The 12500-nt window shown below is 39.3% G+C and overlaps 2 protein-coding genes across 2 annotated transcripts in view; both read left to right on the top strand.

Moving 5' to 3' along the window:
• Positions 1-1850, top strand: part of LOC143285404 (CD109 antigen-like) — an 89522-nt gene extending 87672 nt beyond the window's left edge. The window contains exon 36 of the mRNA XM_076592652.1: positions 60-1850. Coding sequence (XP_076448767.1) covers positions 60-220 — 161 coding nt within the window. The 3' untranslated portion in view covers positions 221-1850. The remainder of the gene's footprint in view (positions 1-59) is intronic.
• Positions 1851-5597: 3747 nt separating this feature from the next.
• The window catches only part of LOC143285841 (ras-related protein Rab-22A-like), a 14000-nt gene continuing 7097 nt past the window's right edge, over positions 5598-12500 (top strand). The window contains exons 1-3 of the mRNA XM_076593275.1: positions 5598-5780; positions 7080-7159; positions 9077-9158. Of these exons, the coding sequence (XP_076449390.1) occupies positions 5688-5780; positions 7080-7159; positions 9077-9158 (255 nt within the window). The 5' untranslated portion in view covers positions 5598-5687. The remainder of the gene's footprint in view (positions 5781-7079; positions 7160-9076; positions 9159-12500) is intronic.

The raw sequence follows: 12500 nt of genomic DNA, 5'->3' as shown, positions 1-12500 counted from the left end.
CACACACACACACACACACACACGAACTATAGGTGCAATAACGTACGACCGTGTTGCAGACATCAGATCCGAAGCGAACATACACATCGGCTGCCCCGATGGAAGCTGCAGTTGCACGGACGGTCAATGTGTCAGCCATGCGGTTACAGGGAAGCAACTCAGCCACGCCGTTCTCCTCGTCTGTTTTGCATCGCTTTTTTCCCTTGTCTTTGCCTCGTAAAAAGGAAAAGCACTGTGTTTTGAAAAGACAGAATCGTGATTCGAAGGTGTTTGTTTAAATTCTTTTGGTCTTCTTTTGTTTACGATATTCATTGTTTAAAATCATGCTGTTTATGTCATTCTGGGAATTGTTTCTCACGAGTTGTGTTTTACAAAACATCTTTTAATCAAATTTATGTGTTTTTGATTTTCTATCATATGAACATCAATTGTCAGGAAATACATACGCTACCCTCATAACACTATTCCCTCGCATCTGTCGTCTGTTGTTTTACTGCACACCATAAATCTGTTCATTTTCTTTGCATCAGTGTACAGCTAGCTTAGAAATCTACTGTCCTTTATGAATTATGCTCCCTTGAATTTTTTTTTTTTTTTAAACTGGACATTCCGTCTTTAAAATGTACATACAATATTAATCAAAATTCGCTATATATTTTCAAGAATTAATCAGTGTACTGTCGTTCTTGTATTTCTGTCATACTGTGTGTGTAGTGTGTGTGTGTGTGTGTGTGTGTGTCGGTGTGTGTGTCGGTGTGTGTTTGCTATACTGAGAAATCCATGTGGTGGTGTTTCAAGTGGCTTCACAGTATCACCTCTGTGCGACGTAATTATTCAAAGTTTTGAAACACCTCGAAAAGTAAGTCAGACCAGGTGGTTGTGTCGTTTGAGCAGATCTTCATTAACTTCCGTCAAACTGATGTGCAACTATCGAGAAGGCATCTAAATTTGCCTGGGAACAGTATGTCATTTTATAAATGTGTGTGTGTGTGTGTGTGTGTGTGTGTGTGTGTGTGTGTGTGTGTGTGTGTGTTTCCTAAGTCTTCTGATTCAAAGGAATAATACAAGTTAGCCATTTCGTCTCTTTTCTTGTTATTCTTCTTGTTCTTATTCTTCACTGTTCTCGGCTTCTTTTTCTTCACCGTTGTCGTCGTCGTCGTCGTCTTCTTTGTTCTTGTTGTTGTTTCTTCTTCGTCTTCTTCTTGTACTTTCATCTATTTCCATCTTTAGTTTTCCTCATCTTGGTATCAAATAACAATACTCTTTTTTCATCGCCTAATTTCTCAGATCAGTGTCAACAACCATCTCTTTCCACCTTTACTCGGTATCAAATAACAATGTTGACTCTTTTTTTTTTCACCTGATTTCTCAGATCAGTGTCAACAGCCATCTATTTCCACTTCAGTATTTTCCTCTATCCAATATCAATAGTGGTAAATTTCTTTACACCTTTAGATATTCTCCATTCATCATCAACACAGAATCATGTTAATTTCTTTCAGCCTTCGATGTTTTTTCTCGGCCATTCAGTGTTAACAACCTTGTTTCGTTTTTACCTTTAGTTATTGTCTATTTATTATCAGCAATTATCCTTTTCTGCGTCACGTATTTTCCTCCATTCAGTGTCAATGATTATGTTTCTGTGCCTTTAGGTATCTCCATTCAACAGCGTTAGTCATGTTCTCCCTGTAACATCTTCTCAGTTACGCGGTGCGAGTTTGGTTTTGTGTATACTCAAGAGATTTGCTTGCATACTATTAGACTCGTACTTGGGGGTTGTTTATCTTTGGTCATGGTGTGTGTGTGTGTGTGTGTGTGTGTGTGTGTGTGTGTGTGTGCGCGCGTGCGTGTGTGTGTGTGTATGTATGTGTGTGTGTGTGCGTGTGTGTCTGTGTGTGTGTGTGTGTGTGTGTGTGCGTGTGTGTGTGTGTGTGTGTGTGTGTGTGTCAGTGCGTGTGTCTGCGTGTTTATCTTTTGTGTTTGTGCGTGTGTACGTGTGTGTGTTCAGTTTGGATTTCTTTTTTGAGCAGGTAAACTACTTAACAATAATCATAAGCACTTTGGCAATCATGATCTGTGTGTGTGTGTGTGTGTGTGTTCATCATCACGTCGTCTTTTTTTCTTTAGTTTTTGCCCGGCTTGGTTCACTGTGACTAACAGCACAAATGCTGGCTTGTTTTTAAGAAGATGATATCATTCATCGTGCTCATTAATGTTGTTCTTGTTTTATTGTTTGTTTATTTTTCAGGCGAATAAATACGTGTGGTCATAAAGTTTTACGTGACAGGGCGATTTTTTTGTGTGATTAGTGAAAGTGTTGGTGTGTGTGTGTGTGTGTGTGTGTGTGTGTGTGTTGATGTGTGTGTGTGTGTTTGTTTGTATGTTTGTGTGTGTGTGTGTGTGTGTGAATTTGTATGTGTGTGTTGATCTGTGTGTGTGCGCGCGTGTGGTATATGTGTGTGCGGCGTGTGGACGGCGGTGTGTGTGTGTGTGTGTGTGTGTGTGTGTGTGTGTGTGCGGTGCGTATATAGTGTATGTGATCGTGTGTGTACACAGTGTATGTGTGGATGTGTGTACGTGTCTCTAGTGTGTGTGGGGGGGGGGGGCGGGGGGGAGACATAGAGAAAACTTACAAGATAAACTGAGTCACCTTTGTCTCATATTCGGGAGTAAGGATGACACTACAGTGAAAAATGAATGGTTTACATTGTCATCATATCTCAGTTGTCCCAACGCACAGCATTCATTCCATGCATTCAGTGACTTACTGGAGAAAGATCACTGAAGTGAAATGGTGGAAAACTCCCTGCGAAAGCATCACGACTAATTCAATCATTATTTCCATGTATTGCCCCCCCCCCCCACCCCCCCCCCCCCCCCCCCCCTGTACTGATCTAAGACAAACAAAAGAAATGCGGAATACAGTAATCATGTCATGTCTTCTTTACATATCATTATCAAGATCTTCCACTGAAAAGCTAAACTTGAAACAGACTATGGTGTGTGTCATGAGTGTGTGCGGCGAACGTGCATGCCTTTGTCAGTAAAGTGTGTGTGTGTGTGTGTGTGTGTGTGTGTGACTGTGAATATATAGTGTGTGTGTCACTAGTGTACTCTGTGTGTGTGAACAAACAGTATGGCAGTGGACATTGGTCAAGTTTACAATAACAGCTGGGACTGAAACCAATTCCAGAATTTCACAAAACCAGTACTGACGTTTGTGCACTTAGAATGGAATTTGATGCAAAGGTCTTCGTCAAATTGATTCAAATTCACACACACACACACACACACACACACACACACACACACACGCCTTAAACATTGACACTATTAATTTTATCTCTAAATTCTAGTATCTATACCTTACATAAAAATTGAACATACAGAAATAATAACGTGGTTAATTTGGGATTGTTTGGTTTGGCCTTTTTTGGGGAGGGGAGCTGGGGGGGGGGTGAAGGAGAGGGGTGCAGGGGGGGGGGGGTCTTTTTATTGTTTGGCAGTTGAAGTTAGACTCGAGAAAGCAACAACTCGGCCTCAGATTCATTGCCGGAATATGTTTTACTTATTTGCAGTCAGTATCTACTTGCATACTTACTAGGACTGGAAGAAAGTGACAGTCCACTGCCTTGATTTTTTTTAATTTTTTTTTTTTATTGTACATTTCGAGTTATTGTCCTTACACCATGACTGATCCAACATTTTGCACCCCGGCTGCCGGCTACTTAGTGGTGCCTTTAATACAAATTTGAAAAAGAAAATAATGTGGTTAATCTGGGATTGTTAGGTCTTGCCCCTTTTTTTGGCGGGGGGAGGGGTTGGACCGGGTCGGAGGGGGGTGGGGGGGGTAAGTGGGTTTATTTTTATTTTTATTTTTTATACTGAATTTGACAGCTGAAGTCAGGTCAGAAAAGCCGGCAGAAACTTTGCATTCATCAGTGTGAATCTATTTTACTCATCTGCACTCATGCAGTATCTACTTGTATACTTACTGTTAATTTTACTGATTAGGAAGAAAGTCAGTGAGACTGTATACTGCCTTCTTGACTGATATCTTGTTTTTTCTTTTCTTTTTTTCTTTTCTTTTTTTTTTTTTTATTGAACGTGCATTTCACGGTACACCAACTAAACTGACATACGCGATACACTGACATCAACCGCAGCTGAATTACATTTATCAGTGCAGGCATCGAAAGCGGTGACAACCATAATCACCACAACTGACCTAATGATGACTCACCTGTTCGAGGACACACGTTATCAGATTATATACCGGGTAGTCTATTATCTAACATGATGTTAAAAGGACAAACGATTACTGGTATGAGATCCCCGTCTATAAAATCGCGCCAGTGAAAATACGTATTTAAAAAACACGATCATCAAACAGGAGCCCCTACGTAGACAGGCGCGCGCGCACACTGCACACACACACACACACACACACACACACACACACACACGGGCACACACCGAGACACACAGGCACACCGGCACACACACACACACACACACACACACACACACACGCACGCACGCGCGCGCGCACACACACACACACACACAAACACACACGGCCACACACACGGCCACACACACACACACACACGGCCACACACACACGGCCACACACACACACACACACAAACACACACGCACACCGGCACACACTATACACACACCCGGGCACACACACACACACACACCGTGCACTGACACACACACACACACACCGTGCACTGACACACACACACACACACACACACACACACACACACACACACACACACGGCCACACACACGGCCACACACACGGCCACACACACACACACACACACACACACGGCCACACACACACGGCCACACACACACGCACACCGGCATACACTATACACACACCGGCACACACACACACACACACACACACACACACACACACCGCACACGCACACTGACACACACCGTGCACTCACACACACACACACACACACACACACGGCCACACACACGACCACACACACACACACACACACCGGCACACACACACACACACACACACACACACATCGGCACACACACTCACACACACAAGCGGTGTCAGTGTGTCTCATTCGATATAAACTGATTCGGTGGTTCTTTTCCACCTGAGGTTTCTTTGTCCCCCCCCCCCTCTCGTGTCAGCCACGGTGTGTGTGTGTGGTCTTACTGACTCCGTGGATTCGTCCACACGCTTTGACACCTCCTTGAAACTGAATCTAGACTCAAAACACGGTAGAAGATTCAAACTGACAAGGCGCATGACGTCATGCTCTTCACTTGAACTCTTGAAGCGAATCAAAATAATAACAAACCCCACACAGCTCACCCAGGGAAGATCAAACCAACCAATCGCCGTTCGAACGACCAAAGTACCCACAAGGAAACTTTCTTTGTCTTTCGAAAGGAAAGTCAGAGCAAACTGAAAAACACCGTTCGACTGTTTCAAAGCACTCTGAATTAAAATTTCTTTGTTCCTCCCCCGCACCCCCCCTTTTACCCAGCATGTCATGTGACGTCAACATGCAGCAATAAGTCATGTGACCATCCAAAATGGCGTTATTCACGCTTTCCTCCCCGTTGTTCTTTTGGTAGTCAGCCTTGTCAGTTCGTGCCTTGTCTTTTGTTTAACCACCAGATCAGAAGCGATGGCAACAGCAAGTGGATTCCAGAGAAACGGAATGGGAGAAGGGGAGTTCACACGAATGCAGATGCGAGATGTTAAAGTGTGCCTTCTTGGGGTATGTCGAAAGTCGAAACCGATTGTGTGACTGCATCGATTTAAAGAGTTTAATTTTGCTGCTGTTTCAAGACCATGTAGACGATTGCATTAGGCCTGATTCAATGCAGATCTGTATCAGTACCTGAGATGACTTAGTTATTACCCTACTTAACTAACAGTGCATGACATATTTCACTTGCAGACCCAGTAAATTGATGTTTTCTGCTTACTCTTGATATCCGGAACATGGTTTTACTGGACATTTAACGACTTGACCGATAGCCCAGGAGAGAACTCTCTGAGAAGCTGCCATCTTGTCCGAAGCATGTGGATAGGCATCCCTTTTTATTGTTCGGCAGAATACAAAATTCTCGAAAATTACCATGATACACCCCATGTATATCTGTACAAAAGAAAATGGAGTGTTGTGTGATGATCTTAAATTTGTAATATTAAGTTTGACATGTGATTGGACAAAAAGGAGAAAATTTGTATTTGTATTTGTATTTATTTTTATCACAACAAATTTCTCTGTTTCTCTGTGTGAAATTCGGGCTGCTCTCCCCAGGAAGAGCGCGTCACTACACTACAGCGCCATCCATTTTTTTGTTGTTTTTTTTTCCCTGTGTGCAGTTTTAATTGTTTTTCCTTTCAAAGTGGATTTTTCTACAGAATTTTGCCAGGAGCAACACTTTTGTTACCGTGGGTTCTTTTATGTGCGCTAAGTGCATGCTGCACACGGGACCTCGGTTTATTGTCTCATCCGAATGAATAGCTTCCAGACCACCACTCAAGGTCTAGTGGAGGGGGAGAAAATATCGGCGGCTGAGTCGTGATTCGAACTAGCACGCTCAGATTCTCTCGCTTCCTTGACTGACACGGAGGTTGTTGCATATAATTTGACAAGATTCAAAGAAGGAGGTTATGAATATGATAAACTTTTAAAATAATAATAATAATAATGATAATCCAGACATGTGACCAGTATATACCATAAGTATAATGATTGACAATTATATGTAACCTTGTCTTCTCTAAAAGGAAGTAGAGTACATTGCGATTTTTAATATATCATTAAGACATGTATTACATGATGTGTGAGCTCAACTGCTGGTGTTATTGTTGTTTACTTTAATCCCTAGACTAGAGTCACAGAAGATATTCTTCTTTTTTTTTTAATCTGGAGATGGATCATTCAAATTTTGTTCTTGTCATATGATAAATTATGTCATTAGGGCAACATCAGTACATGCTTGTCAAAATATAAGTTTCTGGAAAAGTGGAATCATTGATTAAGTGTGTGTGTCTGTGTGTGCAGGATTCTGGTGTTGGGAAATCCAGTATTGTGATGCGTTTTGTGACAGGCACATACAGACCAGCCTTGGAAAGCACCATAGGGTGAGACTGAGAGACTCAGCATTAACACTGTCATCACATGAACACTGTGAAGGCGTCCAAATAGATTGTAATAATACACAAGAACATTGAACCACTTTGAAATTGAGTTCAGTATTACACACAGCTTTACAAAGTGACTGTAGACCATTCAACTTTTATGATGCTGCTGGCATATGATATAAACAGTGCAGGCATCAGTTTTGTACAACTTCATTCTATAGTAATTCCCATAATGCAAACTTATTTTAAACACGTTTTGAGTCTAAGTGATAGTGCGCAGACTGGGACAGGCAGGGGGCGGAGTTTGGGGAAATTGAGATTGAAACAGAACCAGTGAATGATTTTGAAAGAAGTTTCCCAGTTTTAGCACATTCACTTGTTGTTTCAGATTATCACAAAATATCTCAGCATGTGATATTGATATATATATATGTACTGTTTGTTTTTATCATCTCTAGTGGGTGTTAATGTTAACATTTCCTGGTATTTGTTGTGGAAAAAATGAACATTCACACTGCTATCAGTGATTGATTCAGTACTTATCAATATTGTGATTATCTAACCTTTTTTTGCTATTTTTAGGCCACTATGAGTATGACTGTAAAGTGGGTTTTTATGATGTGTACCCTATGACTCAACGGTACCACTCATACATGCGCATCTGACTAACAAAAATATTTGATAAAAACATACATGGGGTGTGTGATGTGTGTGTCTGTGTGTGTGTGTGTGTGTGTGTGTGTGTGTGTGTGTGTGTGTGTGTGTGTGTGATCTCATTCAAACTTCTGATGATACAAGTTTTTTGAATAATTTTACTTCATCCAACCAAGTACCTGAGTAGCAAAACAAAACCGCAAAAAAGTTATGTTGTTTACTGTGTGGAACATGGTGGGTGTATGATCAGTTACCTTTCAGAGAGAAACAGTCATGTTCAAATTTTATTTATTTTAATACAATATTGTCACATCAGTTTGAATAAAGAACTGAAAATGGATATTTTTTTTTTTATTGCCACTGTGCTTGTTTGAATTGAAATGAATGTTTTGTTGTTGTTTTTGTTATAGCTTGATTATGTTGATTACAGTTCACCATGATTACAAATTCATACAATTCAGTCATACTGTGTATGCTTGTTTAATTTTGATTATTGATACCTTTGTATGTTTTTGTGTAAAAAAAAAATTGTTGTATGATTAATTAGTTTTAACAAACTTTCAAAGTGACACCTATATTTGCTGGCAGTTGTAATGATATTTCTACATTGTCCTTTTAAAAACATTAAGGTGGTTATGAAGATCCTATTAATGATTTCCATGATGTTGTATTGACAGGCGCAATAGCTGAGTATTTAAAGCATTGGACTTTCAATCTGAGGGTCCCAGGTTTGAATCTCGGTGATGGCGCCTGGTGTGTAAAGGGTGGAGATTTTTCCGATCTCCTAGGTCAACATATGTGCAAATCTGTTAGTGCTTGAACCACCTTCATGTGTACACGCACAGAGAAGATCAAATACGCATGTTAAAGATCCTGTAATTCACGTCAGCATTCTGTGGCTTATGGAAACAAGAACATACCCGGCTTGCACACCCCAGAAAATGGCTGCCTACATGGAAGGGTAAATAAAATGGCCATATACGTAAATGTTACATGTCTGTCTGAGTGTGTATGTGTGTGGCTTGAAATCAGATTGAATGACACAGGAAACGAATGATGACAGCCCACTGGCAGCCATCAATTGACTCTACCCAGGTAGGCAGCCTGTTGTGCAAATGACCCCATGTTTGTAAAGATTTTCGAATTTGCTCTCTGACAGAGGATAGGCGCTATATATATAAGTATCCATATCACAGTGGTGTTTGCAGTTTACTGAAGTCACTGTTATTGTTAATGATTAATGTTGTGTTCCAATGTCCACAGAGCATCCTTCATGAGCAAGTCCCTGGTGGTTGACGGCACTGGGTATCGGTTTCAAATCTGGGACACAGCTGGCCAAGAAAAAGTAAGTTGATAAAGAAACATATAAAGTGTATATATATTGTTAGATTGTTATATTGACAAATATTCAGTCTTTTTTGTGTGTTTGTGGTCATGATCAATTCAGCAGTTTTGTGGAGCCAAAAAATCCAGTTCTATGCAGGAATCGAACCTTTGGACACTCGCTCCTTCGTCAGGAACTCTACTAGTAGCTCCGTCCATCATCACTGCACTTTCTTCTTGAGTTCTTCCTTGTCCTTTGTTTTTGACTCACTTGTGTAAACAAAGTGAGTCTATGTTTTAACCCGGTGTTCGGTTGTCTGTGTGTGTGTGTGTCCATGTGTCTGTGGTAAACTTTAACATTGACATTTTCTCTGCAAATACTTTGTCACTTGACACCAAATTTGGCATAAAAATAGGAAAAATTCAGTTCTTTCCAGTCATCTTGCTTAAAACAATATTGCACCTCTGGGATGGGTACAAAAAAATTAAAACAAGAAAGGCAAGGCCTTTAAGACTCACTTGTGATACACTTTTTAAAAAAATCCAAGTTTTTATGTATTGAGTATAATACATTTACTGTTATATTTATATTTTTTGTATTCTCTAAACTTGGCACTTTGACCTGATATTCGACCCAACAAAGGATCTGTCATTATTATCATTTTTTGTTCAAACAGGAACTTCTTTTGCTAAGCATGGAAGTTTTATTTATTGCAAACGTTTTGGTGTAGATAGCAGAACAAGGGAAATTACTCTGCTGGGGAACTTAGTTTGCTTTAAACTGATCTTTCTCATCTTAAACATTGCATTTTGAAATTATACTCAATACATAAAAAGCTTGGATTTTTTTTTAAAAGTGCATCACAAGTGAGTCTTGAAGGCCTTGCCTGTCTTGTTTCAAAATGTAATGTTTAAGATGAGAAAGATCAGTTTAAAACAAATTAACTCCACTAGCATTACAGAGTAGTTTCCCCTTTTTACTATCTGCACCAAAACGTTTGCAAAATAAATAAAAATTCCATGCTTAGCAAAAGAAGTTCCTGTTTGAACAAAAAATGATAATATTGACTGCTCTAGCTGTTGGTTCAGAATATCAGATCAAAGTGCCAAGTTTAGAGAATACAAAAAATATAAATATAACAGTAAATGCAGTTTGCATATAATTAGGCTTCATTCTTTATTTTTTTGTGCCAATCCCAGAAGCACAATATTGTTTTAAACAAGATGACTGGAAAGAACTGGATTTTTCCTATTTTTATGCCAAATTTGGTGTCAACTGACAAAGTAGTTGCAGAGAAAATGTCAATGTTAAAGTTTACCACGGACACACACACACACACACACACACACACACAGACAACCAAACACCGGGTTAAAACATAGACTCACTTTGTTTACACAAGTGAGTCAAAAAGAAGCCTAATTATATGCAAACTGCATTTACTGTTATATTTATATTTTTTGTATTCTCTAAACTTGGCACTTTGACCTCTTATTCTGACACAACAACAAGAGGAGTCATTATTATCATTTTTTGTTCAAACAGGAACTTCTTTTGCTAAGCATGGAATTTTTATTTATTTTTGCAAACGTTTTGGTGCAGATAGTAAAAAGGGGAAACTACTCTGTAATGCTAGTGGAGTTAATTTGTTTTAAACTGATCTTTCTCATCTTAAACATTACATTTTGAAACAAGACAGGCAAGGCCTTCAAGACTCACTTGTGATGCACTTTTAAAAAAAAATCCAAGCTTTTTATGTATTGAGTATAATTTCAAAATGCAATGTTTAAGATGAGAAAGATCAGTTTAAAGCAAACTAAGTTCCCCAGCAGAGTAATTTCCCTTGTTCTGCTATCTACACCAAAACGTTTGCAATAAATAAAACTTCCATGCTTAGCAAAAGAAGTTCCTGTTTGAACAAAAAATGATAATATTGACTGCTCTAGCTGTTGGTTCAGAATATCAGATCAAAGTGCCAAGTTTAGAGAATACAAAAAATATAAATATAACAGTAAATGCAGTTTGCATATAATTAGGCTTCTTTTTGACTCACTTGTGTAAACAAAGTGAGTCTATGTTTTAACCCGGTGTTCGGTTGTCTGTGTGTGTGTGTGTCCATGTGTCTGTGGTAAACTTTAACATTGACATTTTCTCTGCAAATACTTTGTCACTTGACACCAAATTTGGCATAAAAATAGGAAAAATTCAGTTCTTTCCAGTCATCTTGCTTAAAACAATATTGCACCTCTGGGATGGGTACAAAAAAATTAAAACAAGAAAGGCAAGGCCTTTAAGACTCACTTGTGATACACTTTTTAAAAAAATCCAAGTTTTTATGTATTGAGTATAATACATTTACTGTTATATTTATATTTTTTGTATTCTCTAAACTTGGCACTTTGATCTGATATTCTGAACCAACAGCTAGAGCAGTCAATATTATCATTTTTTGTTCAAACAGGAACTTCTTTTGCTAAGCATGGAATTTTTATTTATTTTTGCAAACATTTTGGTGTAGATAGTAAAAAAAAAAAAAAGGGAAATTACTCTGTAATTAATGCTAGGGGACTTAATTTATCACAAGTGAGTCTCGAAGGCCTTGCCTCTCTTGTTTGGTTTGTTTCTGTCATCTCTTCATTCTTCTTTTCCTCCACCTTATTCTTCTGGGATTTTCTTTCTGTCCAGTTGGTAAAAAATGGCTCAGCCTACAGATTTCTTTGTTAGAAACGTGTTATTCTTTGTCTTCATCCGCTTCTTCAAAGTGAGAACTTTCTTGTAACGTTATAGTGATATCAGCAGAGGTGCAACACTGTCGTTAGGGAGGGTGTGCAAGCCTACTTTCCTGGTGGTCTTTTCATCACTTGCAGAGTGAGAATTAGATCATATTACAACTTGAGCAGCCCACAACCATTACCAACTTTTCTTAGTTTGCACTGCCATTGTGCGGACAACTTTTTGGCAGAGTTTGTAAATGGATCAGTTTGAAAATCGTAATAGCAGAGATGAGACAAGAAGACTATAGCAAATAATGAGTGTAAATTATAAAACCAGATATATCTTGTGAACTTGCAAAAATAGTCACCGAAAATGTTCAAGATCCTTTCCCCAGAACAGTGCTTTCCACAGTGATATTTTTACCTTTCGCTGACTTGAAAAAAATACAGGCAATAGAGATGCACATGTGCACACGGTTTTCTTTAGAAATAAACAGGGAACATCCATGAAAATCAGACAAAAATGGGACTACAACACCCCCCCCCCCCAACCCCCCCCCGTTAGACAAAGATGGGACTACAATCCCCCCCCCCCCCCCCCCCCCCGTTATCATTTTTACTATTATTGTTATTAGCATTATTTGTTTTT

Source organism: Babylonia areolata, chromosome 9, assembly GCF_041734735.1.
Source record: "Babylonia areolata isolate BAREFJ2019XMU chromosome 9, ASM4173473v1, whole genome shotgun sequence".
NCBI lineage: Eukaryota > Metazoa > Mollusca > Gastropoda > Neogastropoda > Buccinidae > Babylonia > Babylonia areolata.
Note: the sequence above shows the minus strand (reverse complement) of the source record. Positions and strands in the feature narration are given on the sequence as shown.